Source organism: Diceros bicornis, chromosome 4, assembly GCF_020826845.1.
Source record: "Diceros bicornis minor isolate mBicDic1 chromosome 4, mDicBic1.mat.cur, whole genome shotgun sequence".
In the NCBI taxonomy this organism is placed as follows: Eukaryota; Metazoa; Chordata; class Mammalia; order Perissodactyla; family Rhinocerotidae; genus Diceros; species Diceros bicornis.
This window is the reverse complement of record NC_080743.1, coordinates 8,805,996-8,833,612: the sequence shown is the minus strand read 5'-3', so window position 1 is coordinate 8,833,612 and position 27,617 is coordinate 8,805,996. Positions and strand designations below refer to the sequence as shown.

At 39.5% G+C, this 27,617-nt stretch overlaps 1 protein-coding gene across 1 annotated transcript in view; it reads right to left on the bottom strand.

Annotated features, from left to right (window-relative positions):
• The window catches only part of LOC131405034 (cystathionine gamma-lyase-like), a 59,222-nt gene that overhangs the window by 26,502 nt on the left and 5,103 nt on the right, over nt 1–27,617 (bottom strand). Inside the window, exons 4-11 of the mRNA XM_058540321.1 lie at nt 26,026–26,135; nt 19,392–19,523; nt 16,099–16,156; nt 15,555–15,632; nt 13,911–14,063; nt 13,395–13,516; nt 11,897–11,949; nt 8,628–8,784 (exon numbers count right to left, since the gene is read on the bottom strand). Coding sequence (XP_058396304.1) covers nt 8,628–8,784; nt 11,897–11,949; nt 13,395–13,516; nt 13,911–14,063; nt 15,555–15,632; nt 16,099–16,156; nt 19,392–19,523; nt 26,026–26,135 — 863 coding nt within the window. The remainder of the gene's footprint in view (nt 1–8,627; nt 8,785–11,896; nt 11,950–13,394; nt 13,517–13,910; nt 14,064–15,554; nt 15,633–16,098; nt 16,157–19,391; nt 19,524–26,025; nt 26,136–27,617) is intronic.

The following is a 27,617-nucleotide window of genomic DNA, read 5'->3' as shown; positions in this document are numbered from 1 at the left end:
AAATCGCATACAACAATACGTTAAAAAGATTATACACCATGATCAAGTGGGATTTATTCCAGGGATGCAGGGATGGTTTAACATTCGCAAATCAATCAACGTAATACACCATACTAATAAAACGAAGAATAAAAATCACATGATCATCTCAATAGATGCAGAGAAAGCATTTGACAAGATACAGCATCCATTTATGATAAAAACTCTGAATAAAATGGGTATAGAAGGACAGTACCTCAACATAATAAAGACCATATATGAGAAACCCACAGCTAATATCATCCTTAATGGTGAAAAACTGAAAGCTATCCCTCTAAGAACAGGAACCAGACAAGGATGCCCACTCTCACCACTCCTACTTAACATAGTACTGGAAGTCCTAGCCAGAGCAATCAGGCAAGAGAAAGAAATAAAAGGGATCCAAATTGGAAAGGAAGAAGTGAAACTGTCACTATTTGCAGATGACATGTTTTTATATATAGAAAACCCTAAAGAATCCACCAGAAAACTTTTAGAAGTAATAAACAAATATGGTAAAGTTGCAGGATACAAAATCAACATACAAAAATCAGTTGCATTTCTGTACACTAACAATGAAGTAGCAGAAAGAGAAATTAAAAATACCATCCCATTTACAATTGCAACAAAAAGAATAAAATACCTAGAAATAAACTTAACCAAAGAGGTGAAAGATCTGTACACTGAAAACTATAAAACATTTCTAAAAGAAATTGAAGAAGACACAAAGAAATGGAAAGATATTCCGTTCTCTTGTTTTGGAAGAATTAACATAGTTAAGATGTCCGTACTTCCTAAAGCCATCTATAGATTCAATGCAATCCCTATCAAAGTTCCAACAACATTTTTCACAGAAATAGAACAAAGCATCCTAAAATTTATATGGAACAACAAAAGACCCCAAATAGATAAAGGAATCCTGGGAAAAAAAGAACAAAGCTGGAGGTATCACACTCCCTGATTTCAAAATATACTACAAAGCTATAGTAACCAAAACAGCATGGTACTGGCACAAAAACAGACACACAGATCAATGGAATAGAATCGAAAGCCCAGAAATAAACCCACACATCTATGGACAGCTAATCTTTGGCAAAGGAGCCAAGAACATACAATGGGGAAAAGAAAGTCTCTTCAACAAATGGTGTTGGGAAAACTGGATAGCCACATGCAAAAAAATGAAAGTAGACGCTTACCTTACACCATACACAAAAATTAACTCCAAATGGATTAAAGACTTGAATGTAAGACCTGAAACTGTGAAACTTCTAGAAGAAAACATAGGCAGTATGCTCTTCGACATTGGTCTTAGCAACATCTTTTCAAACACCATGTCTGACCAGGCAAGGGAAACAATAGAAAAAATAAACAAATGGGACTACATCAAACTAAAAAGCTTCTGCACAGCAAAGGAAACCATCAACAAAACGAAAAGACAACCTAACAATTGGGAGAAGATATTTGCAAACCATACATCTGATAAGGGCTTAACCTCCAAAATATATAAAGAACTCATGCATCTCAACAACAAAAAAACTACCAACCCAATTAAAAAATGGGCAAAAGACCTGAACAGACATTTCTCCAAAGAAGATATACAGATGGCCAACAGGCACATGAAAAGATGTTCAAAATCACTATCAGGGAAATGCAAATCAAAACTACAATGAGATATCACCTCACGCCCGTCAGAATGGCTATAATTAACAAGAAAGGAAACAACATGTGTTGGAGAGGACGTGGAGAGAAGGGAACTCGCATACTCCGCTGGTGGGAGTGCAAACTGGTGCAGCCACTATGGAAAACAGTATGGAGATTCCTCAAAAAATCAAGGATAGAACTACCATATGATCCAGCTATTCCACTGTTGGGTATTTACCCAAAGAACTTGAAAACACCAATTTGTAAAGGTACATGCACCCCTGTGTTCATTGCAGTGTTATTCACAATAGCCAAGACTTGGAAGCAACCTAAGTGCCCATCAAGGGACAAATGGATGAAGAAGATGTGGTATATATACACAATGGAATACTACTCAGCCATAAGAAATGATGAAATCCAGCCATTTGTGACAACATGGATGGACATTGAGGGTATTATGCTAAGCGAAATAAGTCAGAGGGAGAAGGTCAAATACCATATGATTTCCTTCATTAAATAGTAGATAATAACAACAATAAACAAACACATAGAGACAGAGATTGGATTGGTGGTTACCAGAGGGGAAGGGGGGAGGGAGGAGGGTGAAAGGGATAATTCGGTACATGTGTGTGGTGACGGGTTGTAATTAGCATTTTGGTGGTGAACATGATGTAATCTATGCAGAAATAGAACTATAATGATGTACACCTGAAATTTTTACAATGTTATAAACCAAGGTTACTGCAATAAACAAAAAATTAAAAAAAAAGAATTCTCCAGCAGACAGCCTTTGGACTTGAATAGCATAACTGGCTTTCCTTGGGTCTCCAGTCTGTTTGTCTATGTTTATATATATCCTATTGATTCTGTTTCTCTGCAGAACCCTAATATCAATCCAATATCAAACCTATAAATATGGCAATATTATTATGTACAACTTGAAAGAATGAAAATGTAAAGTTTCATTATCCATTATAAGTAAATGTTTCCTTCATTTCAGTATCAGATGTGACTCTTGCAGTTAACAGAGCAGTAGTAACAAGACAATAAAAGAAAAACTGGCTTAACGATAAAAAAGAAAAAAAAAGCAGAAGAAGAAGAAGAAAGAGGAGGGGAAGGAGAAGAAATGTATTGGCTCATGTGACGGACATGTCCTGGCATAGGTCTAGCTTCTGGGATAACTGGATCCACATCTCAAAAATACTACCCGGTGTTGGGTTTCTGTCCATGTCTCAGAGATGCCTTCTCCAGGGGGTTTCATTCTCAGATAGGTGTCCCCTCGTGGTGGTGAGATGGCTGCAGCAGCTCCACGTTACATGCTTTCAGGCTCAAGTCACAAGGGAATGAGAATGTATCTTTTCTAGTAATTCCCATAATAGTTCTGAGATTCATTCTGAGTGTTCTGGGTTAAGTCAGGTGTTCACCTGGAACCAGCACTATGGTCAGGAGACCAGATAAGTGGATTGGTTTAGGTTAATCTGTGCTCACTGCTAGAGCTCTCCACTAAACCAGTAATCAATCATGGGGACAGGGTATATGCCCCTGAAGGAGGGTAAACGGATGCCAGGCTGTCAAAACAAGAGGGGACCACTCTCACCGCTTAACAAAATCACTGTTCACAATTTTGGTTGTTTTGCCTTTTATAAATGCTACCGAGCAAGTGCTCAATTTGCTTGCAGCAAGATAAAAGGCCAAGCAGGTGGTGGTAGAGAAAGAACTTTAATAAGCGATAAGCTGGCATATCGGAAGATGGGGGACTATCACCCTAAAAAACCCATCCTAAAGGGGAACTGATTTGGAAATGATGTATAAGGCAAATGGGATTGGGGAGGGGACTCAGGAGTGTCAGATCATAGATGACTGCAGAACGCTGGGCGCTTCTCCATAGCAGATCTGCTGAATGCAACATTCCTGAGGAATCTAAAAACTCTCAGTTACTTCTTTATCTGGGACAGAGGAACAGTCTGGGCAGAGAACAAGTTATTCTTTCTACCGGTCACGGAGTAGTCTGCCTACATGCAGTTCTAAGCGTTTTCCCAAAGCACATTGTGAGAATAAGACAGGGAGGGGGTGTATGCGGCCTTGGGGGCTGAAGCTGGAAGAGTCTTCTGCACAGGGGCAACTGCTTAATGCTCCCGCGAGATGCTTAGCCAGGCGGAGCGCTGTCAGCAAGCTACTCCCTTTGTCAGCAGTCCTCCTGCCCTTCTGCAAGGCCAGCTCAGACACTGTGGTTACTTTGTCTCCCATGTTAACCTTGTGGGCACAGGTGCAGTTTCATCCTAATCCAGGGAAACTTTAACTCCTTCATCCTTGGTTTCACAAAGACTATTTGATTTTTGAGAATCAAAAACACAGGAGGATACCTGGAATTAAATATTTTTTCAATGTATGGATTAGGCACTACAGGATGTGTGTCTTGGACAGCCTAATTGACAGCCCTAAGGTCTTGAACAAACCTATATTCCCCTGTTCTTGGTTTTGTAACGGGTAAAATGGGAGTGTTCCACGGAGATCTACATGGCCTGATCAATCACTGTTCTAAAAGCCTATTAACTACAGGAAGGATTCCTCTTATGGCTTCTGGCTTCAAAGGGTCTTGTTTTACCCGGGGCCGGTGATCCATCTGCTTCAATGTTACCTTTACTGGCATGGCACTGGCTGCTCGCCTCACCTGTCCTTGTGCCCATACTTCCCAGTTAACTCGGTTTAAAACATTTAGGGCAATCTCTTCGTCTCAGGCGCTGATGGACCCTGTAATAGGGCCATAAGTTCAACTCCCCAACTTTTGGGGACTTGGATCTCTATTTTATCTGTTCCCAGCTTATTGAGGCCCCTAATTTAGATAGTATATCCCCGCCTAGCAGACGAACAGGGCATTCTGGTACACACAGAAAGGAATGCTTCAGCAAGTTTGATCCAACTTCACAGGTCAAGGGCTCCAAAAACCTTTTGGTCTCTCCTTTTCCTGACACTCCTTTTATGTCACACTTTCTTTTTGAAACGTTTCCCTTTTGGGTATTCAGCACTAAGAACATAGCTCCAGTATTGAGCAAGAATTCGACATGCTCTCCTCCCACTGTTAATGTCACCCGGGGATCCTCAGGGGAGATGAGGATTGGGCTCCCCGGAGCCAACCGAGTTGCCGCACAGCCCCATCACATGTAGTCTGTAGTCAGGAAAAGTTGCCACGGCTCGGTCGTGTTCAATCCCTTCCCTCTATGGGGACGGTTTGAACAAGCCCGCTGCCAGTGCCCTTCCTGTTTGTAGCACGCGCACGGGTTAGCCCCCAGCTTTGCTGGTGGCTTTCTGGTCCCTCGGTGGGGGCCACGGTTACTCACCCCTGGTGTCTTCCTTCTCTCTCTCGGGTTACCTTCAGTAGACTGGAGGGCAACAGCTAAGAGGGCAGCCTCCCTTTTCATCTGTTTGTCTTCCTCTTCATGCTCAGCTTCATCCTGGTGATTGAACACCCTAGATGCAGCCTCTACTAGTTGTGCAGGTTACTGTGAGGACCTGTAGCCAACTTTTGGAGTTTTCTATGGATGTCTGGAGCAATTTGAGATACGAAATAGGTATTAAGAACCACTGTACTGCCCTGGGCCTCAGGGTCCCAATTTGTATATGGCCTGAGGCAGCCTCACAGCCTCTGAAAAAAAGTGAAGGAGTTTTCCTCAGGGCCTTGTGGGACCTCTCTCAATTTAGCCCAGTGAACGGGTGGCTGGCTTCCTATTTTCATGGCTTTCAAAAGCAGACCCTGACAACGTGCTTGTTTTTCTTGATGATCAGGATCATGGGGATTCCACCCACGGTCAGCCCCTGGCACAGCCTGTTCACTAGGCCTGCAAATGTCTGGTCCTGGCTCATATTCATCATCTGCTTGTTCTCTAGCTTTTAACAGAACGGATGACTTTTCCTCGGCCGTGAGGAGTGTAGTTAACAGGCTGTGAATATTGCCCAGATTGGATGATGAGTGGAGAAGATTCCCTTTATCAGATTTATGAATTCCTCTGGGTCAGCCCTCAATCCTTTGGTGTGTGCATTCCAACTATACAGATCAGAGGTGGACAAGGGGACATGCACATTAATGTTTCCCTTCACCATCAGGCACCTGTCTTAGAGGATACACCTCTGTAACTGGTTCCTGATCTAGTTGTACTATCTGGGAGAGGAGGGTGAAGGCTCTTTGGTTGTTGGAGAGTCCAATTCCCTGGAGAGGGATTGCTGTGGGGGGACAGTGAAGGGTTTGGCCCTGGTACATCCTCAGGCTTAAACAGAGGTCAGGTAGGGGAAAAAGGTGGAGGTGTCTTGGGGCTCACCAGCTGGTCTAGCGGTGGGGCCGAAGCTGGAGTGTCTGAGCGAGGTGGACTCTGAAGTGGGCTTCCCTTAGTCCCCTGGTTCCCGATTTGGAGGAGGTCCCCCGCGTCAGAAAGATCTTGTAATATTGGAAGTATTTTTGAAGTCTTAGATTCAACCTTTAACCCTTCATTTAGACATAGTGCGATGAAGCACTGGCCATACAGGATTTCTTCCCATTTCCTGGTCCTTTTGCAAAATAGATCTAATTGTAGTATGGTGCTAACACTTAGGGTCCCATTTTCTGGACACTTTCCCCCATCCTCCAGTGAATATTGCAGCCAGGCTGTGTGACATAAAAAGATCATCCGCTCTCGGGTCAATGGGGGAATACCCGAAGACCTTCCAATTCTGGAGGATACAGCTCAATGGGCTCTCCTTCAGGATGGAGCTTGCTCCCCCCATATTCTAGCGCCTTCTCTTATGGTCTGTTTCCAACCTCCTGGGAGCAACTTGTAATGGGTAGTGGTGATGCAGATGCCAAAAGGTTGTGCCCAGAGGAGGTTTAGCACCCTGAGAGCCTGAAACTAGACCCAGGCTGTGAAACTAAATCCTTAAAGGGAAAACAAACTTTTCACCCAGCGACCATTGATAGGGAGGGCAAGGGGAAAAAAACAAACAAACAAACCTCGGAGTCCAGAAAAGGCAAACTGTGGAAAAACTTGCAGGAAACTCGATTGCTGTCGCTAGTGACAATCCAGGGAGCCAAACAATAACTTCTGTAACAATTGGCCCAAATGGCCAGGACTTGATTAATAACTGACAGCTTCACTAACTTTTGTGCCTGCTTTCAATTGAGGACCAAGCTTAGAAAGCCAAATATGCTCCCCTGACCGATCACATAGGACGCCCAGCTTCCCCAGGCCAAAGCTGCCAATCAGGGCACACCTGGTGCCTTCCCTTTTTTACACTATAAAGCTTTTCCACTCTGTCTGCCTTTGTGTTTTTAACTTCCTTTTTTTCTTTTTAAATTTTCAAACAGTAATTTAATGTTATCCATTTAAAAGTCAGCTGAGAGTTTTAAATATGGAAATTTTAGTTTCTCATCCACATCAACAGATATTACAATTCCTTATGCTCTGCTTGCCTTTGGGTCTGTCACGCAAGTGACAGTAGCTGACTCCTTTGAAGCTTAGAATAGATAACCTTCACTTTTCCCATTCGGTTGGTGTTTGTTTATTCCCACAGCCCTAAGGTACCGAGACCCGCAAGAAATCAGGTCTGCCGGAGACCACAGTGGGATATGACCTACCTCAAAAGGCTGAGGCAGATAGAGACGGAATTTCCAGACTCTACACGTATAATTCAGAACGTGGACAATAGATAGGCATATGTCTTCTATGTATTCTTCTCCTACCCAGCACTATTATTAGTCAAGTTGAACGATATGCTTTTTTTAACTGAAACCAATGGTGATAGAAAACAAATGACTGAAAGCCTTTAGTACAAAAACAATTTTAAAAATCTAATTATTTGATTTATGACTTACTGACAACAGTTTGCTGACTATACACTTAACTATAAAAGATTCTCAGTATTTCTTCCTTTAGCCTCAACAAATTTACTATTTCAGATAAAAATACAAAAAGTAATATTTCTGTCTATAAAAGTGGCTTATGACCTGCCACATATAGAATTTACAACTAATCTGCAAACACTAAGATTTGGAATTTATAACTGAATTTATAAAAATTAACATAAGTGGCTGAGACCTTTGAGAGTTGAGAATTAAAAGGGACCACGAATACAAGTTAATGCCACATAATATAGGAATATCACAATGGGATGCATTTGATAATTAGATTTATTGTTTTAAAAAGTAGTAAGTACAACCTTAAATCAGCAGAATGTCACAGCAGATGTTTTGGCTAAATGAAGAATTTGATTTTTGGCTTACGGTAATTAAGTGTAAACCATTGCTTTAAGTGCTGTTTTCAACAATATGCAAAAATCACACTTGATTTGTGAACATTCATTTAATAATCTAAATTCTTCAGACAACATCAAAAATGAATTGCCATTATATTGTAATATGATCAATATAAATCTTAAGCTATGAAAAAAAGAACATGATCCCCAAACGCAGCACAAATCTCACCTCGTTCAGAGGCAAAGGTACACCAAAAGCAATAAAAGATATTAACACAATTGATGTGCTGGCAATAAGGGAAACAGGGACCTGTTTCTAACAGGGATGCTCCCTGGAAGGTTACAGTCGTGGAAGGTAATGAGGTGCCTTAACATTTTCACTTGAAAATTCTGCAAAGGTTCCTTAACGGTCCATCCAATTATTCAGAAGATCTGATCTTCTCAGGAAGCAGCTTCTAACAGCAGGTCTGGGATGCTAGTTGTGACTTGCATTTGGAGGGTGCTGCATTAACAGTGCACAAGAAAAATATATTATTAAACCTGCAGGCAAAGACTTCACCTCCTCCAAGGACTCTCTTCTGAATACTGCCATCCTTTAAATCTGCACTTCGACTGAGTTCTCTGCAGATTTATACACCCTGTCTATAGTAGGAAGAGGAGAGAAAATCTTCAGAGTTCACAGTGAGGCCACTCTATGAATAACGTGACCCACACCCCAAGATTAAGCAGAAATACGTGCGCACACACACTAAAATAACAAAACTTACTGCTGCCTTCAAAGCTTGATCTAGATCTTCCAGTAGGTCTTTTTTATCCTCTAACCCCACAGATAGTCGAATCAGTGTGTCACTAATTCCCAGGACATCTCTGTCACTCTTAGGCACTAATGCATGAGTCATGATTGCCCTGGAAGAAAGAGTGAGCAAATTTTTGATCACTATATTGTATCAGGTATATTTTTAGGTATATTTTTAGGAGGGATATTTTTATCTCATAAATTGCAATCGTCTTCAATTTTTTCAAATCTAAATGTCAAATTCTTCATACATCCATACTTTTTCACAGGCAAAAAAAATAAGGAATTAAGAAAATTTTCTTTTCTAGTCATGATTTTAAGTAGAAACCCACATCTTTTATCATTTTTATGCCATCAGTAAGATCCAGTCAACGCAGACACTGAAGGTGCCAGTCAAGCACTGCCGTGCAGGAGAGAAAGACAGCCTCCCGGGTGTGGATTCTAACACCTGCCTGAATGAGGACTTGGCCACAAGTCATGCACCCCAAGACCAACCAGCTCTGGATCAGTGGATTAATCCAGAACTGGACCTTCTGAGGCAGATCAGGGAAAGACAACCCATGATCACTAGTAGCCACCAGTCAGCGGTAGGAATTCCAGCACATCACCCATGACAGAGAGGCCTCGAGTGATTTTCAAAACCATCTAGCAACTCATCGTCATCATCGACACGTGGAAAGGCAAAGCGCCTACCGCGTCAGGCACTGTAGTAATAACTGGGAGACCAGGAGGAATGAGAGCTTTCCTTTACCCTAGACAACACGGCAGGAGCTAAAGACTGTGACAACTCACAAACCAGAACAGTCTTCGGCAAAGGCCCCGCAAGTGCGGACGGCAGGGACGGCCAGCGATCCGAGGAGGGAGAAACCGTGGTGAGGCAGCACGGAGGAGGCGCGTCAGGCTCACTGAGCCCTGGTGCGCACACGGCCACCAACGCATCCCTTCCTGCACCCGACCCGCAGATCAACGCCCAAGCAGCTCCTCCCCTCTCACCTCAGACCCGTGGAAACAAAATCTCAGTCGTGGTCAAAGTAAATAAACGCATACCTTCCTTTATCACTCTAAGGACGTTTCACACGCAAACACCCTCCTTAAAATGTTCTGCCTTTTCAGGCTCTTAATTCCTTACGAGAGAGGGCACACGTAGAAATAAGAACTTAGGCCTCTGAGACCAACAGACGTGGGTGTGAATCACAGCCCCTCCACACCCTGGCTGTGTGGGCTCGTGAAAGTTCCCTGTCCTCTCAGTGATTTCCGTATCTGAAATAATAATAGCTATCACGTCTTGTGTGCTTACCACGAGGCGGGCACTCTACTAGGTCATGTGTGTGCATTAATTCATTCTTTTAATGGATCAAAATTGGATACAACACCTATCTCAAAAGTCTGCCACAGTCATTAACGGAAGGAACATATATGAACCACTTACAAGGACCTGGAATGTAGTAAACGCCTAATAAAAACAATAATTCGTAATAGTAGTTAACATTTACTGGGCACTTAGTATGCATCGAGGCGACAGCTTAGGGATTTTTCCCCCGTGTTCTCACAACAACCCTAAGGGCTGGGTTCAGTGTTATCCACATCTACAACTGAGGAAACTGAGACTGAGAGGATGATAACTTCCCTAAGGGCACTGAGTTAGCGCGCGCCATGTTGTCAGGCTGGGAGCCCAGCCCCGCGCACGCTGGATCTGCTTCCCGCCCCTCTTATTGCAATGCTGCAGCAGTTGCAGCCGAGTTGGGAGACACAGAAGGAGGTGATAGATCGGACAAGCCCTGACCTAAATTCACTCGTCCACTGGCATCGGGGTTATGGCCTAGCTGGAGTGTCTCAGGGCCAAGCAACTTTAAACCAAATCCCTAAATACATCAGGGAGGGCTATTTTCAAGAGAGCCTTAAAGTAATAGACATTTCATTACTATGAAAAATAAACCAATTGCACATGCGGAGTGTGCCCTCTTGTGCACCCACACTTCCCAGCAGGCATCTTCTGGAAGGACTAACAAAAACTCATACGTGTTATCTTAATTACTTGAATCATTATTTGGGCATCATATACCTGTGAATTTTGTGAAATTGTCTTTCTCTCTCCAGAAACCGTAAACCACTATGAGAGGGCAGGGTGCCTACGTTTTGGTAATCCCTGACTCTCCTCAGCACAATGCTTCCAGAACATAGTTATTCCAGAAGTGTTTACGAAAATTAAAACACAGAAATGTACAATGTGCACTTATTAAAGCTGAAAATTAGGAGGTAATGATGCTGATTTACTCCTGCAATAATTACAACATCTGGTCATAGTAACATACAAGAAAGTCAGGATATAGCTCAGGAATGCTTGGTGGGGCAGGTAATCAATAAATGATAATCATTATTTTAATTATCAATCCCATTTTACGGATGAAAAATTGAAGCTCAAAGGTTCAGTAACTGGGGAAACAGGTCTCAGTCGAGACCCAGGCTGCTTCTAACCCCCGTTACCGTTTCGATGCAAAGCCTCAAGGGTCAAGCTGCTAACATATTCCTGTGTGACATCTGAGCAATCAGAAGTCTCTGAATCTTTGTTTCCCTGTCTGTAAAATAAGTTGTTGGACTGCCTGATCTCAGGCTGCGTTATGTTCTAACACCCTCTGGGGCTTTGCTAAAATTCGATGAATTGATCAGGTCAGGTAGTGAAGGGTCAGGAGTACCAAGTTAGATTTTGCGTTTATCCTGCAGATAACTCGGAGCTATTCAAGGTTTACCCAGAGAGCAGAAAATAAAGGGATGCGACCTTATTATCTAGTAAGGCCTTCCTCTGACCATCCAGGTCAAGGAGGTGTTTCATCAGAGACACATTCCCCATCTCCCAGGGAGCCCTGAAAGCAGCCCTTCCAGTACAAAGTCCCCAACCTCCCCTCCAGGGCAGAGGGGGTGGAACAAGGAGCCCTGGGTCAGAGGTCAGATGGTCCTAAAAGAGAATGACTGCTGGAATCTCCTTCAGGCAGAACAGAGAAGGAAGCAAAACCTGGGAGGACACAGATCACAGATAAGTAGCTCCCACCAGATTTTATCAGGCTCTCCATTCTACTGAGGTAGAGTCCATTCTGATTACATTGTGCTACGTTCTTCTTATTGTTCAAGATCTTGAATTATCCCTGACTTTACCATACTCCTTTTGCCAAATCATTAAAGCTGACATCAAAGTTAAAATACTGAGAAAAACAGAAATATACTCACGGAAGCTCAGCAAGACTTTCGAGTCCTCCCAAGCTCTCAGCCAGGTTAAACAACTGTGACAAAGAAAACACTAATTTAGATCTTCCACTAAAATAAAAATACAAAAGTCTAAAAATAAATGTTTTTAAAAAATAGCCCTGGGACAGAAGATGAGAAATGGTGGTGATAATGAATAAACTGCAAATGGGGCAAGAAACTCAAAGAAAAAATGAGCATAAAATCTATAACAATGATTTCACCAAGCAGACATATTACGTGTAAACTTTTAAAAACATTAAACGGCGATCAAGGTGTTTCTCCTATACCTTCCTAATTTGGCCCTGTACTTAAGTAATACTTAACATGAGCTCTAAAACCTCAGAATTACTACATTTGAGACCTAGCTCTGTGGTTACCCTTTAAATAAATCTCTAAATGTCTATCAAGTTATACACTTACTTGTTAATATGTAATACTGATTAAATTAATACATCCATTTTACTCCATCCTGGAGTAGAAGAAAAAAACTCAGATTTTGTATTTAGTGTTATAATGTCATAGACTTTTGCAAATATTTTAAGTTACTCTCATAACTGTATTAAATTAGATATACACTACGATCTTTCTGATGTTAGACATGGACAAATTTTAGACACCAGGAGGGCTTTGACTAATCTGGCAGCGTCCTATTCATTAGACCCGTAGTATTGAAAGCGCAGAGTCCACTGCATGAGCTCAGTGTAAGCCCAGTACACGCAGTTAGACAGGCCTCCCTCCCAGGGCCCCGAGAGCCTCCTGTCACTGTGAAAATTAGGCAAAGGCCTCCCTTCCCTCACTCCAGGTAGATCCCTCACCCCAGGAAGATGAAGCCTGGGAGGCCCAAGGTTTGGAAAGCCATTCCTAGGCTGGATTTCAGAACAGCCTCGTGCAGTGCACTAACAACACACTACTTCCAGGTCTCACATACATTTCCTTTGAAAAAGTGGTTCACTTTATTTGTTTATTTATTTATTTATTTATTTATTTAGTGAGGAGGATCAGCCCTGAGCTAACATCCATCCCAATCCTCTTCTTTTTGCTGAGAAAGACTGGCTAACATCTGGGCCCATCTTCTTCCACTTTATGTGGGACATCGTCACAGCATGGCCTGACAAGCGGTGCATCAGTGCACACCCGGGATCCGAACCCAGGCTTCCGGCAGCGGAGCACGCGCACTTAACTGCTACGCCACGGGACTGGCCCTGGGGTTCACTTTTAAATGAATTTGAAAACCAGTGCATTAGGACATTCTGTCTTTCTCAGATTGCTGGAAGTGTCTGGAGAGTTAAGTAAATAAACCTACTCAGATGTCTGCTACCGCACCAAAGTCATTTTCCAACCCAACATTTCATGATGAAGAGGTTTATGGGTGTGACCTGCAGGTACAGAAACGTGAACCTGAGTTGATGGATGTGAGAGAGAGTGAACTGCTGTGAGAAGGTCTCACCTGTGCAATGTAAAAACCTAACTGAAGGTTTACCTTTAGGTTCTTGAGGAAAGTCTCGGCGTGCTGCAGAGCGCCCTTAATATAAAAGGTGACCATCCCTGGGCAACCTGTGCACTGACGCTTTGCCAACTCGTGCTGCGGATGAGAGGGCAGCCCTGGAATCATAAGGCGTAATAAAAGTCTTACATTAGAGTCAAACTGTAATTTCAGAGCAAAAAAAAAACACCGTCTGCTTAAGTAAATTGCAAATAATCCTACTAGTGGGCTTTATGGCATGTTCACATCTGACTACTTGCTCTGGCCCCCGTCTCTATCTCTCTAGCTTCTTTTTCACCAATCTTTTCTACCCTCTCCATGCTTTAGCCACACTAGCTTTCTTTATACCAGCAGTTACCACCCTCTTTTTCATCTCAGGACCTTTGCACATGCTGTCCCTTTAACCTGGAATATTCTCCCCATTCACAAATAAACATTACATAAACAGGATGTCTAGGATACCCCTTAAAATCCTAGTGTAAGCATATGTGCTTAGAAATCAGATGAACATACCAGGATAAATAACCTTTTCTACCCGAGGATTAGATTCCAGAAACTGAGCAACTGCCATTCCATTTTCAAAATGCTTCTCCATTCGGACTCGTAGAGTCTTCAGACCACGATTGCAGAGGTAACACTCAAGAGGAGACGGAACTGCTCCAAGAACTGTAAAATGAACAATCCTGCGTTAGTTTGAAAGTGGGGAGGAACCTAGAAAATTCTCTTGCCCCTCTTTTCCATTATGACTCTGAGAAGCTAGCTACAAAGCCCAATGTTTGAGTTTTAGGGGGAAAAATTAATACATCAAATCAGAAGCATGAAAATGAAGCACAAAATATGCTTAGAGAAACAGGCTTTAAAACGAGAGAGGAAATAAATATCCTGAAAAGTAAGTACAAACGCAGTGATATAAACTTTTTGAATATGAGCATAGTCGCTTCTATGATTTTAATGAAATGACACACTGCACATGGTTTAACCTCGTATTTCTTTGAAAAAGCATTACATGTAGAGAAAAACAGCAGTTCAGCTCCTATTATTCCTGAATGTTCTGCTAACATTCTATTTAGCTTTTGTCTAAAGCAGACTATGACTTCACATGCCTCCAGAACTCGCACTTCACTCCCACTTCTTATAAATGAAGGAATTTATCAAGCAATAAGTTTTGGTTTCGCTTTGGTTACTTTAATACTTATTTCCTAGAAAGGCATTTTTTTAAGCAGCTTAAAACACCAGACACTTATTATCTTCCCACGGGTCAGGGGTCCCAGCACAGCTGGGCTGGGTGCTCTCTCTGGTCTTACAAGGCTGCAGTCACAGTGTTGACTGGGCTGTGTTCTATAAGGGCACTTTTATTCCTAACTATGTCTGCATCTTATCTGTCAAATCGCAATGGTTAAACCAAGTCTCTTTAAACAAGCCCTTATCCATACTTGAGATAACTGAACAATGTAAATGGGAAATGATGTTCAGACATCTGATGAGAAATATGTTTATATCTTAAGGGCTATTTAAAATTAACCACCATTCCAGATATAAAAGATATAGTACAAGAAAGCCATCATTCCAAACGATTTTTTAAAAAAAGAAAAAGAAATCCATTAAGTCTTAAAAGTAAAAATTCACTTGGGGGGGCCGGCCCTGAGGCGTAGCGGTTAAGTGCGGGCGCTCCGCTGCTGGTGGCCTGGGTTCGGATCCCGGGCATGCACCAATGCACCGCTTGTCAGGCCATGTTATGGCAGCGTCCCACATAAAGTGGCAGAAGATGGGCATGGATGTTAGCTCAGGGCCAGTCTTCCTCAGCAAAAAAAGGAGGATTGGCATGGATGTTAGCTCAGGGCTGATCTTTCTCACACACACACAAAAAAAAAAAAAAATTCACTTGGGCTTTACCAAATTATGATCAAAATTAACATGGATTTGAAAAATAACAAAATTCGTCTCTTATATCACATCATTAAGCCCTGTTAGGCTATAACTATATTTTTATAACCCAATTTTTCTTCTTTCCTCTAAAAATCAGAACTTTTCCCTCTACTTCTCATTTCTTCCAAAATTAGTAGAACGCTATCACTTCACAACATTCAGAGGAAATACAAACATCAAATGTGGTCACTCTGAGAGCATAAGGGGAAATCTGGACTATTTAATACTCACCCTCTTGCAAGAAACGGAGCCTACTATGGAGGCTATCAGAATTAAGAGACACTAAGCCCATTACAACATCACTGTGGCCTAAAACAAAATGAAAACCTTTAAGTTAAAAACAATGTATGTTTATTGTTCACTTTATAATTTCTAACATGCAACTTTCACTAGAAAAAAACTCTCTGGGAAAAATCCCTATAAAATAAGTTTAAATAAACTTCATTCAATTCGAGAGTAGCAAAAGCTATACATAAAACAATAAAATAAAAATCATGTAAAAATTAAATGTTTCTTTTTAAGCTGTCAGCAGGATAAAAGTATAAACTTTTATAGTAAATTTTAATCTTCTGCTAATAAAGCATGAGCATAGTTTTCTCTGCTATAAATGAAATCCTATATTTAATCAAAATATACTATTTTTTTTTTTACTTTCTACATGAGTCAGAGAAAATCTGAATAAGAGGAGAAGAAAAGAGATCCAAAATGCCAAGCCCTGTGCTATTTCATCTACGTGTGGAAAAGAAGACCCAAATGCAGACTGTGCGCATCTTACCGTTCACATACTTTGTTGCTGAACACATACAAATATCAGCCCCCAGAGCCAAAGGCTGCTGAAAGGAACAAAAGGTTTCTATTTTAAATGGGAAATCATTTGCAAATATGTTTCATGACTTGCCTATTTGCTGTTGTAAATTCCATTCCCATTCTAACTTGTCAAAAATACATACATCTTAAATTTTTCCCATATCTCTGATATTACCTTTCCCTTTTCTCCCTCTAACCAAACAAAAATACAAAGTATTGAGCCCAGTATTCAATCCAAAGGCACAAATTTTCTGGAAACAACAGATAAACTCGGGTCAACAGGTCTCCTGATCTGTTTCTTTAGAGTAGTTGCTGATTGGCCCCTAAATTTATTACCCACAGCAGAGATGTTGGCATTTTTATGACTCAGTAAACACATAAAATAGTTGACGTCAACATTCAGCCATTGTTATGGCAAGTAAGTATACAACTGATCTGCTGAGATTTTTAATCATTCAAACCTTACCATGTGTGCTGTGATTACTCACTTGGTTTGCCACGATTTTCACTCTTACTTACTCTTTTATTATACTAGTTTTGCCAAGTGGAAAGTCATTTATAAAGAAATTTGCTTGGATTATTTTCCTTCACTCAGTTTTCCTGCAAATTAATCCTTTAGTCTTAAAATGTCTTTGTTTATAGGGAGAGTTAAAGTTATAATCAACTTATTCACTAAACAATATTTTATCAACATCTTTCCACTTACGTTTTCTTTAAAATAAAGAAAATTATTTTTTTATGTGTGTGTGTATGTGCATTAACCTTTGGATGGTGTTTAATCTTTGGAAGATCTTAGAGTAGGGGGCTATGAATCTTTTTCATTTGGAGTGTTTCAAAAATAGGATGTTTTAAGTAAGGTGTTGCTCAAAGCCCTCTCTACGTATGTGTTTGCTCATCTCCAAAGTGACGGATTGAACTAGATGATGTCTAAGGTCTCTCTTGGTGCTAACATTCTGGAAACTCTATGGTCAAAAGAAAAGGAAAAATAAAAACCAATAACTAATATCTGTTGATCTCATTATATGCCAAGAACCATGTTGAATACTTCACATAACCTAGTGAAGCACTATAGAAATACTCTACCCAACTCAACAAAATCAGTACCTTTATGACTCTGATTGTACAGATGAGGAAAGGGAACTAAGAAAAATACGATAGACCACTCGGATAAAAAACTGGTAGAGCCAGGACTCACACTTAGACTACCTGAATCCAGAGGTTCTACTCTGAAACTCTGGCCTGGTATGTCCATTTTGCCTTTTGTGAGACTTACAAAAGATCCAGAAGACAAAAAGCAGGGAAGAAAGAGAATATATCCAGTTTTCATGAGGGTGAAGCATGGAGGACCTTTTCAGAAGATTTGCTTTGTGGAACCAAGGCATGTGGCTGCCTAGAGACAATGTGATTTTGATTAAATCAGCTGGAATGAATCAGATTGAAATGAAGCAAATTACAGTCCCCGGCATGAGGAACATGACATGGGCTCCAGAAAGGTAGAAAAACCAGACCTATTTTAGTGACGGTAATAGGAGAAAAAGGGCCAGGCCTGATGAGTAACCTAGGCAGGCTCAGCCTAAAACAACTCACGCAATCTCTTTGGCAATATACAGGATTCAGTGTGACGCAGCTAGAGCAATCCTAGGCTGTATGAACCAGCCTCCTGTAAGTGGTATATGGGTAAGGAGTTGGGATAAAGAAACCAAGAGTGAAAATCACCTGAGACAAACAGATAATGCCAGGAGATTGTCACTTGGAAACAGACTGCTGTACCTGATACAAGAAGCAGCCAGGGCCGGCCCCGTGGCTTAGCGGTTAAGTGCGCGTGCTGACGCATGGCTTCTCTGGCCATGCTGAGGCGGCATCCCACATACAGCAACTAGAAGGATGTGCAACTATGACATACAACTATCTACTGGGGCTCTGGGCAGAAAAAGGGAAAAAAAGGAGAAGGATTGGCAATAGATGTTAGCTCAGGGCCAGTCTTCCTCAGCAAAAAGAGGAGGATTGGCATGGATGTTAGCACAGGGCTGATCTTTCTCACAAAAAAAAGCAGCCAAAGGTAGTCGGCCAGTGAAGCTGTCTAAATGCAATAGCCAGGAAATGTGTTTCCGGAAAGGAACATAAAACATGGCACTGCCTTCTGAATAAACAGGAGGAAGGTGAAGAACAGGCTCACGCAGACTCCCAGGGCGTCAGCCAGTAACAGGGAGGCAGCAGCCTGGGCCAACCTCAGGGACCCAGAACAGAAGGGGGAAATGTAAACAACTGAGCCTGTAAACATCTGCCTAATTGAAGAGCTGGAGAAAATGAGCTGGGGCTTCAGGAACTCTCCAGAACAAAGGGGAACTACAGGTAGTGTAATAAGAGTGACCACAAGGCAAAAGGAAAGAGCGGGGAGAAGGTAAGTCCTAATAAAGAAAGGAAACAGAGTTAGGTCACTCAGAGGAAATGAGGGAAAAGACAGACAAGTCAATTACAGAGAGATCCCAAATGACCCACCAAAAGGAGCAAAACAAAAAGGAAGAAGATCTGGAAAAAAAGTAGGAGGAAAAAGGAAAGGAATGGAGGATGAGTGGAGGGTTTGAGAGAGGGGGAGATGTCCGTAGAGGGGCAGGCAGGAAGAGACACCAGTTTAAAAGGAGCACTATCAATGCTTACAGCTACATGTGCAACATGAAGTAGAAATTCATAATACAAATAAGGCAAAGATACAGAGGGTGAGGCATAGACAATGGGGTCCTGAGGGAAGAGAAACGAGAAAGAAGAAAGAGAAATGGAGAAATAACACATGTGACATACAGTAAGATGTCAGTGAGTATAGCTTTTCTTTTCCTTTTATTTGAAAGGTTGGTCAGGTAAAAAATATATACAAGCTTAAGTATATGAGGTGTGACTAAAAAACAATATGACTGACTTGTAACCAGCACATAAACATGGAGGTCTCTCCTAACGGAAGGCCTCAACAGAAACAATCCCATAACAAGGCCAGGTCTTCAGAGTTCACACATCCTAAGAGAACCTAAAAGCTTTAATTAAGACAACATTTCAAACACACAGGGTCTCATACGAGATATTAACCTAGGGTTGAAAAGATATTAACTAATGGTAGAGAAGATTCAATTTTAATTCTCTCTCTAATCAATAATTATGATTAGATGGAATGAGCTTGAGAATGATTTTAATGTATACAAGTCCTTCCTTTCCTAATTACAAGTGTCTGTACAGTCTACTAACCATGGCAAAAAAGTTATTTTCATTTACCTGGAAACACGCCGACATAAAAGTGTTATCCACGACCAAAATAATGTCTCCATGTTTATGGACAATATGTGCACAGGCTTCAATGTCAACCATCTTCAAAATAGGGTTTGTAGGGGTTTCAGTCCAAACGAGCTAAAACAATTCAATAAATGACAAACGTTTGTAAAAACACACTGTACAAACACACATCCCATATACCGTGACTATCTGGGAGGCTACCCTGGAAGAGCATGGATGATGAAGTTGAAAGGTTAGAATCCGAATTCTAGCGCCTATAAATTTCAGAGAAGTCAGAGCTAAGGAACTTACCCTCTATATTCCTCAAATTCTTCATCTCTACAATGGGGTCTGTAATTATTTACCTGGTAGGACTGTTCTCAGGATCAAATAAGATGATGTACATACAAGCAGAAAAGTGCTAAAGTTAATTATTGTAATTATTTTCCATAAAAAAGAGGATTATGCCAAAGACATAATTCAGTGTCTGAGAATTTTGTTCTCAAAGATAAATAACATAGTCTGTCTAAGGTTACATCCTAGAATTTTCATTAAAGGGAACTATCCTCATGATGCCAAAAAATCCTTAATATTAACTTAAATAAAGCCAGATGCGCTAGAAACTATAAACGAAGTACCCAGGACTTGAAGAAGAGCATGGGTTTTAGAGTGAAGAAGAGACACACAGCAGAACGCCTGGCTACAGCTCACTTAAGAGAAAATGCATGTTTATCTGTATATTCCAAAACCTAGCACAATTCAGGCACACAGTGGATGCGTGATAGTTACTGAAGAGACGAAGAAAAGAAGAGAGTTCTATCTGTTCAAGAAGGTGCCACTGTATTGAATGACATTATCTACGGCTTTCTTTTTAAAAGGGTTAATGGTCCATTTTTTATTACCTATATGAATGGACAAGAGATCTGGTTTAATACTCTTCCTACTCCGGAGTGTTACTGTAGAAAAGGTAAAGTAGTTAAAATAATGCATATTCTACAAGAACCAAAGTATTTAAAGAATCTATAAAAATTATGCCTGGGCAAGAATTTATTATTCCCACTGATAATAAAAAAATAAATTAAAATTAAGAAGTATAAATATATACAAAGTAGTGCCATCAACTTAATATAGACTGCTATATATGTAGGTTACTGTATATGAACCCCATGGTAATCATAAACCAGAAACCTATAATAAATACACAAAAAAATAAGAGAAAGGAACCCAAAGATACATAATACTAAAGAAAGCCATCAAACCACAAGGGAAGAGAGCAAGCGAAGAAGAAAGGAACAGAGAAGAACTACTAAAACACCGAGGAGAAAAGAGTTAGAAAATGGCAGTAAGTACATACTTATCAACAGCTACTTTACACGTCAATGGACTAACTGCTCCAATTAAAAGGCATAGGGTGGCTGATTGGATAAAAAAACAAGACCCATATATATATTGCACACAAGAGACACACTTCAGACCTAAAGACACTCACAAACTGAAAGTGAAGGGATGGAAAAAGATACTCCATGCAAATGGTAATGAAAAGAAAGCTGGGGTAGCAATACTCATATCAGACAAAATAGACTTTAAGACAAAAACTGTAACAAGAGACAAAGAAGGGCACTACATAATGATCAAGGGAACAATCCAAGAAGAGGATATAACACTTGCAAATATCTATGCACCCAAAGTAGGAGCACCTAAATATATAAAGCAATTATTAACAGACATAAAAAGAGAAATAGACAGTAACACAGTAATAGTAGGGGACTTTAACACTCCACTTACACCAATGGATTGATCATCCAAACAGAAGATCAATAAGGAAACATTGGCCTTAAATGACACACTAGAACAGATGGACCTAGTAAATATATACAGAACATTCCATCCAAAAACCAAAGAATACTCATTCTTTTCAAATGCACATGGAACATTCTCCAGGACTGATCACATTTTAGGCAACAAACAAGTCTCCGTAAATTTAAGAAGACTGAAATAATACCAAGCATCTTTTCTGACCACAGTGGTGTGAAACCAGTAATCAACTACAGGAAGAAAATCAGAAAAGCCACAAATATGTGGAGATTAAACAAAACGCTACTGAACAATGATTGGGTCAATGAAGAAATCAAAGGAGAAATCAAAAAATACCTGGAGACATTATGAAAATGAAAATACGACATGTCAGAATTTGTGGGATACAGCAAAAGCAGTTCTAAGAGCGAAGTTTATAGCAATACAGGCCTATCTCAACAAACATGAAAAATCTCAAACAATCTAACAATGCACCTAAAGGAGCTGGAAAAAGAAGAACAAACAAAGCTCAAAATTAGTAGAAGAAAGGAATAATAAAAATCAAAGCAGAAATAAATGAAAGAGAGACTAAAAGAACAATAGAAAAATCTAACAAAACCAAGAGCTGGTTCTGTGAAAAGATAAACAAAATTGAGAAACTTTTAGCTAGACTCACCAAGAAAAAAGAGAGAAGGCTCAAATAAGTAAAATCAGAAATGAAAGAGGAGACATTACAATGGACATCTCAGAAATACAAAAGATTATAAGAGAATACTATGAAAAGCTATATGCCAACAAATTGGACAATCTGGAAGAAATGGATAAATTCTTAGAATCATACAACCTTCCAAAACTGGATCAAGAAGAAAGAGAGAATTTGATTAGACCAGTCACCAGTAAGGAGATCAAAACAGTAATCAAAAACCTCCCCCAAAATAAAAGTCCAGGACCAGATGGCATCCCTGGTGAATTCTACCAAACATTCAAAGAAGACTTAATACCTATCCTTCTCAAAGTCTTCCAAAAAATTGAAGAGGAGGGGAAGCTCCCTAACTCATTCTACGAAGCTGACATTACCCTGATACCAAAACAAGACAAGGACAACACAAAAAAAGAAAATTACAGGCCAATATCACTGATGAACATTGATGCAAAAATCCTCAACAAAATACTAGCAAATTGCATACAACAATACATTAAAAAGATCATACACCATGATCAGGTGGGATTCACTCCAGGGATGCAGGGATGGTTCAACATTTGCAAATCAATCATCGTGATACACTACATTAATAAAATGAAGAATAAAGTGAACATGATGTAATCTATGCAGAAATAGAAGTATAATGATGTACACCTGAAATTTATACAATGTTATAAACCAATGTTACTGAAATAAACAAAAAATTTAAAAAAAAAAGAATAAAAATCACATCACATGATCATCTCAATAGATGCAGAGAAAGCATTTAACAAGAATACAGCATCTACTTATGATAAAAACTCTGAATAAAATGGGTGTAGAAGGAAAGTACCTCAACATAATAAAGGCCATATATGACAAACCCACAGCTAATATCATCCTCAATGGTGAAAAACTTAAAGCTATCCCTCTAAGAACAGGAACCAGACAAGGATGCCCACTCTCACCACTCCTATTTAACATAATATTGGAAATCCTAGCCAGAACAATCAGGCAAGAGAAAGAAATAAAAAGGATTCAAATGGGAAAGGAAGAAGTGAAACTGTCACTATTTGCAGATGACATGATTTTATATACAGAAAACCCTAAAGAATCCACCAAAAACTTTGAGAAGTAATAAAAGAATACGGTAAAGTTGCAAGATACAAAATCAACATACAAAAATCAGTTGCATTTCTATACACTAACAACGAAGCAGCAGAAAGAGAAATTAAGAATACAATCCCATTTACAATTGCAACAAAAAGAATGAAATACCTAGGAATAAACTTAACCAAACAGGTGAAAGATCTGTATACTGAAAACTATAAAACATTGCTGAAAGAAAGTGAAGAAGACACAAAGAAATGGAAGGATGTTCCGAGATCTTGGATTGGAAGAATTAACATAGTTAACGATGTCCACACTTCCTAAAGCAATCTGTAGATTCAATGCAATCTTTATCAAAGTTCCAGCAACATTTTTCACAGAAATAGAAGAAAGAAGCCTAAAATTTATATGGAACAACAAAAGACCCCGAATAGCTAAAAGAATCCTGAGAAAAAAGAATAACGCTGGAGGTATCACACTCCCTGATTTCAAAATATACTACAAAGCTATAGTAACTAAAACAGCATGGTACTGGCACAAAAACAGACACACAGATCAATGGAATAGACTCGAAAGCCCAGAAATAAATCCACACATCTATGGGCAGCTAATCTTCGACAAAGGAGCCAAGAACATATAATGGAGAAAGGAAAGTCTCATCAACAAATGGTGTTGGGCAAGCTGGATAGCCACGTGCAAAAACATGAAAGTAGACCCTTGCCTTCCACCATGCACAAAAATTAACTCCAAATGGATTAAAGACTTGAATGTAAGACCTGAAACCATGAAACTTCTAGAAGAAAACATAGGCAGTACGCTCTTCGACATCGGTCTTAGCAACATATTTTCACCATGTCTGACTGGGCAAGAGAAACAATAGAAAAAATAAACAAATGGGACTACATCAAACTAAAAAGCTTCTGCACAGCAAAGGAAACCATCAACAAAACGAAAAGACAACCTAACAATTGGGAGAAGATATTTGCAAACCATACATCTGATAAGTGGTTAATCTCCAAAATATATAAAGAACTCATGCATCTCAAAAACTAACAAACCAATTAAAAAATGGGCAAAAGACCTAAACAGACAGTTCTCCAAAGACGATATAGAGATGGCCAACAGGCACAGGAAAAGATGCTCAACATCATTAACTATGAGGGAAATACAAATCAAAACTACAATGAGATATCACCTCACCCCCATCAGAATGGCTATAATTAACAAGAAAGGAAACAACAAGTGTTGGAGAGGATGTGGAGAGAAGGGAACTCTCATACACTGCTGGTGGGAGTGCAACATGGTGCAGCCACTATGGAAAACAGTATGGAGATTCCTCAAAAAATTAACGATAGAACTACCATATGACCCAGCTATTCCACTGTTGGGTATTTATCCAAAGACCGTGAAAACACCAATGCGTAAAGATACATGCACCCCTGTGCTCACTGCAGCATTATTCACAATAGCCAAGAAGCAACCTAACTGCCCATCAAGGGACAATGGACGAAGAAGATGTGGTATGTATACACAATGGAATACTACTCAGCCATAAGAAACAATGAAATCCAGCCATTTGTGACAACATGGATGGACATTGAAGGTATTATGCAAAGTGAAATGAGTCAGAGGGGGAAGGTCAAATACCATATGATTTCACTCATCAAGTAGTAGACAATAACAACAACAAACAAACACATAGAGACAGAGATTGGACTGGTGGTTACCAGAGGGGAAAGGGCAGGGGGGAGGGCAAAAGGGATAATTAGGCACAGGTATGTGATGATAGATTGTAATTAGTATTTAGGCGTTGAACATGAGAACATGATGTAATCCGTGCAGAAATAGAACTATAATGATGTACACCTGAAATTTATACAATGTTATAAACCAATGTTACTGCAATAAACAAAAACAAAAAACAATAGATTGAAATTAAAAAGTGTAAATAAATACAAAGTCGTTATTATATATACTTAAAATCTACTTCGAATGATGAGGCAGATATTTCGGGGGGGACAATGTATTAATTCAAGTCAGTAAAGAGCGACTACACAAAGTCGTGTTGACAAGAATTAACATACTCACAGTTTGCTGTCCTCCTTTAGAAAGACTCAGACCAGCTATTTTAACAAGCATCTTTTCTCCCAAGCAAGATAAAAAACAAATTCCTTTGAAAACAAACCTTAATCACTCAAAGCTCACCCCACGTTAATCTTCAAAGTAACTATTTGTGCGAGAAAAAGTTTTCATTTTTCAGCATTCACTGTAACATAATCTTGAGCACAATTCAAACGTTTTAATCATTAGCAAAGAGTTGGAAAAGGCTGACTTATGAAAGACACTGGTCCTTCCTTTAACCGGGCAGAATTTAAATGAGGCCTCAAAAAAGAATATCGCGTATGCCGTTCAATCAGTCACAAAACACCTTCCAGCAGCACGCAAGCTTCCCAGGATGGAGGCTAAAGATCGCTTGCTGCCCATTCTCTCCTGCTAACTACTATTTTGCTCAAGTATACTTTAGAACCCTCAAAAAGCCACTATGTTTAGGGTTTTGGAGCTTGGCAAAAGCATCCTTTTCTGTAACCCAATCTCTCTGATGACTTCTTCTACCAATACTAACTTGGTAATGCAGTTAAGCATTGCGTGCTCTCGCTAACAAATTTTTAACAATTATGTATCAGGCACTGTACTAAGCATTTCATATGCATTATGTCATTTTATTCACACAACCACCTTTCTATAAAGCAGGTGCAATTATCCTCATTTTACAAATGAAGAAATTGAGACTTTGGTTAAACAATTTGTCCAAGATAATACACCAACTATGATACAGAATTAGAATTTGAATCCCACTCCAGAATTTATGTACCTAATCACTATGCTACAGTAATTAGGAGATGTCAGACCTATCTTACTCTTGTTGATGGTTTCCAATGGCTTCTAATAAAATTTGTTATTCAAATTTAAATTACGTCCTCTAGTAAACAGAAATGATAAAAACAAAACATCACAGGTAAAACAGACAAAACTGAAAACTAACGGAGTTACCTTGGTTTCTGGCGTAATGGCTGCCTCTAGCAATTTGGTTTTGGAACAATCAACAAAAGAAACCTTTAATCCAAATGCAGATGCCACCTCTCTGAAGTAGGTGCCTGTACCTGAGGCAGAAGAGAATCATATTAAGAAATGTTCATTCCTTATAGGTATAAACACTTTTAAAAACATAAGCAAGTGTCAATCATCAATAAAAATAGACCTAAAAGCACTTCTACGTTGGTTAAATAGTTTGGCTATCTGGTATAGTAAAGAATATAAGGCTTGGATTTTAAACCACAAGTTAAAGAGGCAAACAAAACACATTTGATATTCACACAAAGTGGCATGAAGCAGAAAATAATTCTCAAAACACACAATCTCTACTCTTTGAACATTAAGTGGTATGCTCCCTGAAACATCAATATCTTTTTTAACAATTTCTTCCTAGTACTCAAATCTAAAATAAATGAAACAGTGTGAATGAAATGTTCAAAATAAATGTTCAAACTGATTATACTTTGGTAACAGAAAAGAATTGGTTATTATTCTTTGTGCTTTCTCAATCTTTTTGTTATGTGGTTCTGAAAGCTTTGATACTAAATGAGACAATGTAAATCAAACTACTAGAGTTATATAGTGAAAAAAGATAAATCATTCAACTTGGAATCATTTCCTTTATAAACGCTGTTCTAGATTTGATTTTTACAGATGCAAATTTAAAGGGAAAACTGCTGTTATTGAGAGTCGACCAGAAAAAAAAAAAGAAATATATTCTATAATCAAAAATATACTCAACTTTTGATGGTTTGTAAATTGACCCTCGGTAATATAAGATTGAAAAGTAAATGTAAAGATTTTTAAAAATCAACAGCTATTTTCAAGATTTTGTACCACATTTGCCATGAGCTTTTTATAATGCATTCAAAAAGTAACTAACAGTTTGAGATTTTATAATTTCAATTCAACAAACTATCATAGGGACCTATGATAAAATACACAGCACTTTGCAAATTTCTGAGGGATAAAACAATTACTAAGAGTGAGTCCTTTGCTTCAAAGAACTTACAGATGTAACCTTTTGTTCAGATAGGAGATAGATAAAACGATAATAATATTCTAGCAGTCACATTTTAATTATTTGGAAGCATTTGGAATATATATGTATATTTACAAAATTTTTTGCTGTTGTTTTGAACACAAAGATAAGTCTTGCTTAAAGTCACGGGTGACTGTCTTCTTCACCTTCCCACTCGCCACTTTAAATAACTAGCATTTAAACCCCTTAGAATGGAAGTCCTTAAATTTGGATCCATAAATAGGCTTCAAGGGACTCTATGGATGGGCCTCAATGGGTGAGACTCATTGACCCTAAAATTAAAATGATAAACATTGGGTGTCACCTTAAGTACATTTTTTAGGGAAAGGAGTCCATAGCCTTCAACAGATTTTCAAAAGGTCCCCTAAAACCAAAAGGGGTAGGTAGAGTTAAGCTCTTTGAGAGTGACCTGGGTTACAGTTCATCTTCATTGCAGGTAAAATCACAAATTAGACTAGAACACTCTCCCTTTAAACACTGTCTTCTCTAGAGTAAAGTATGTTTGAAA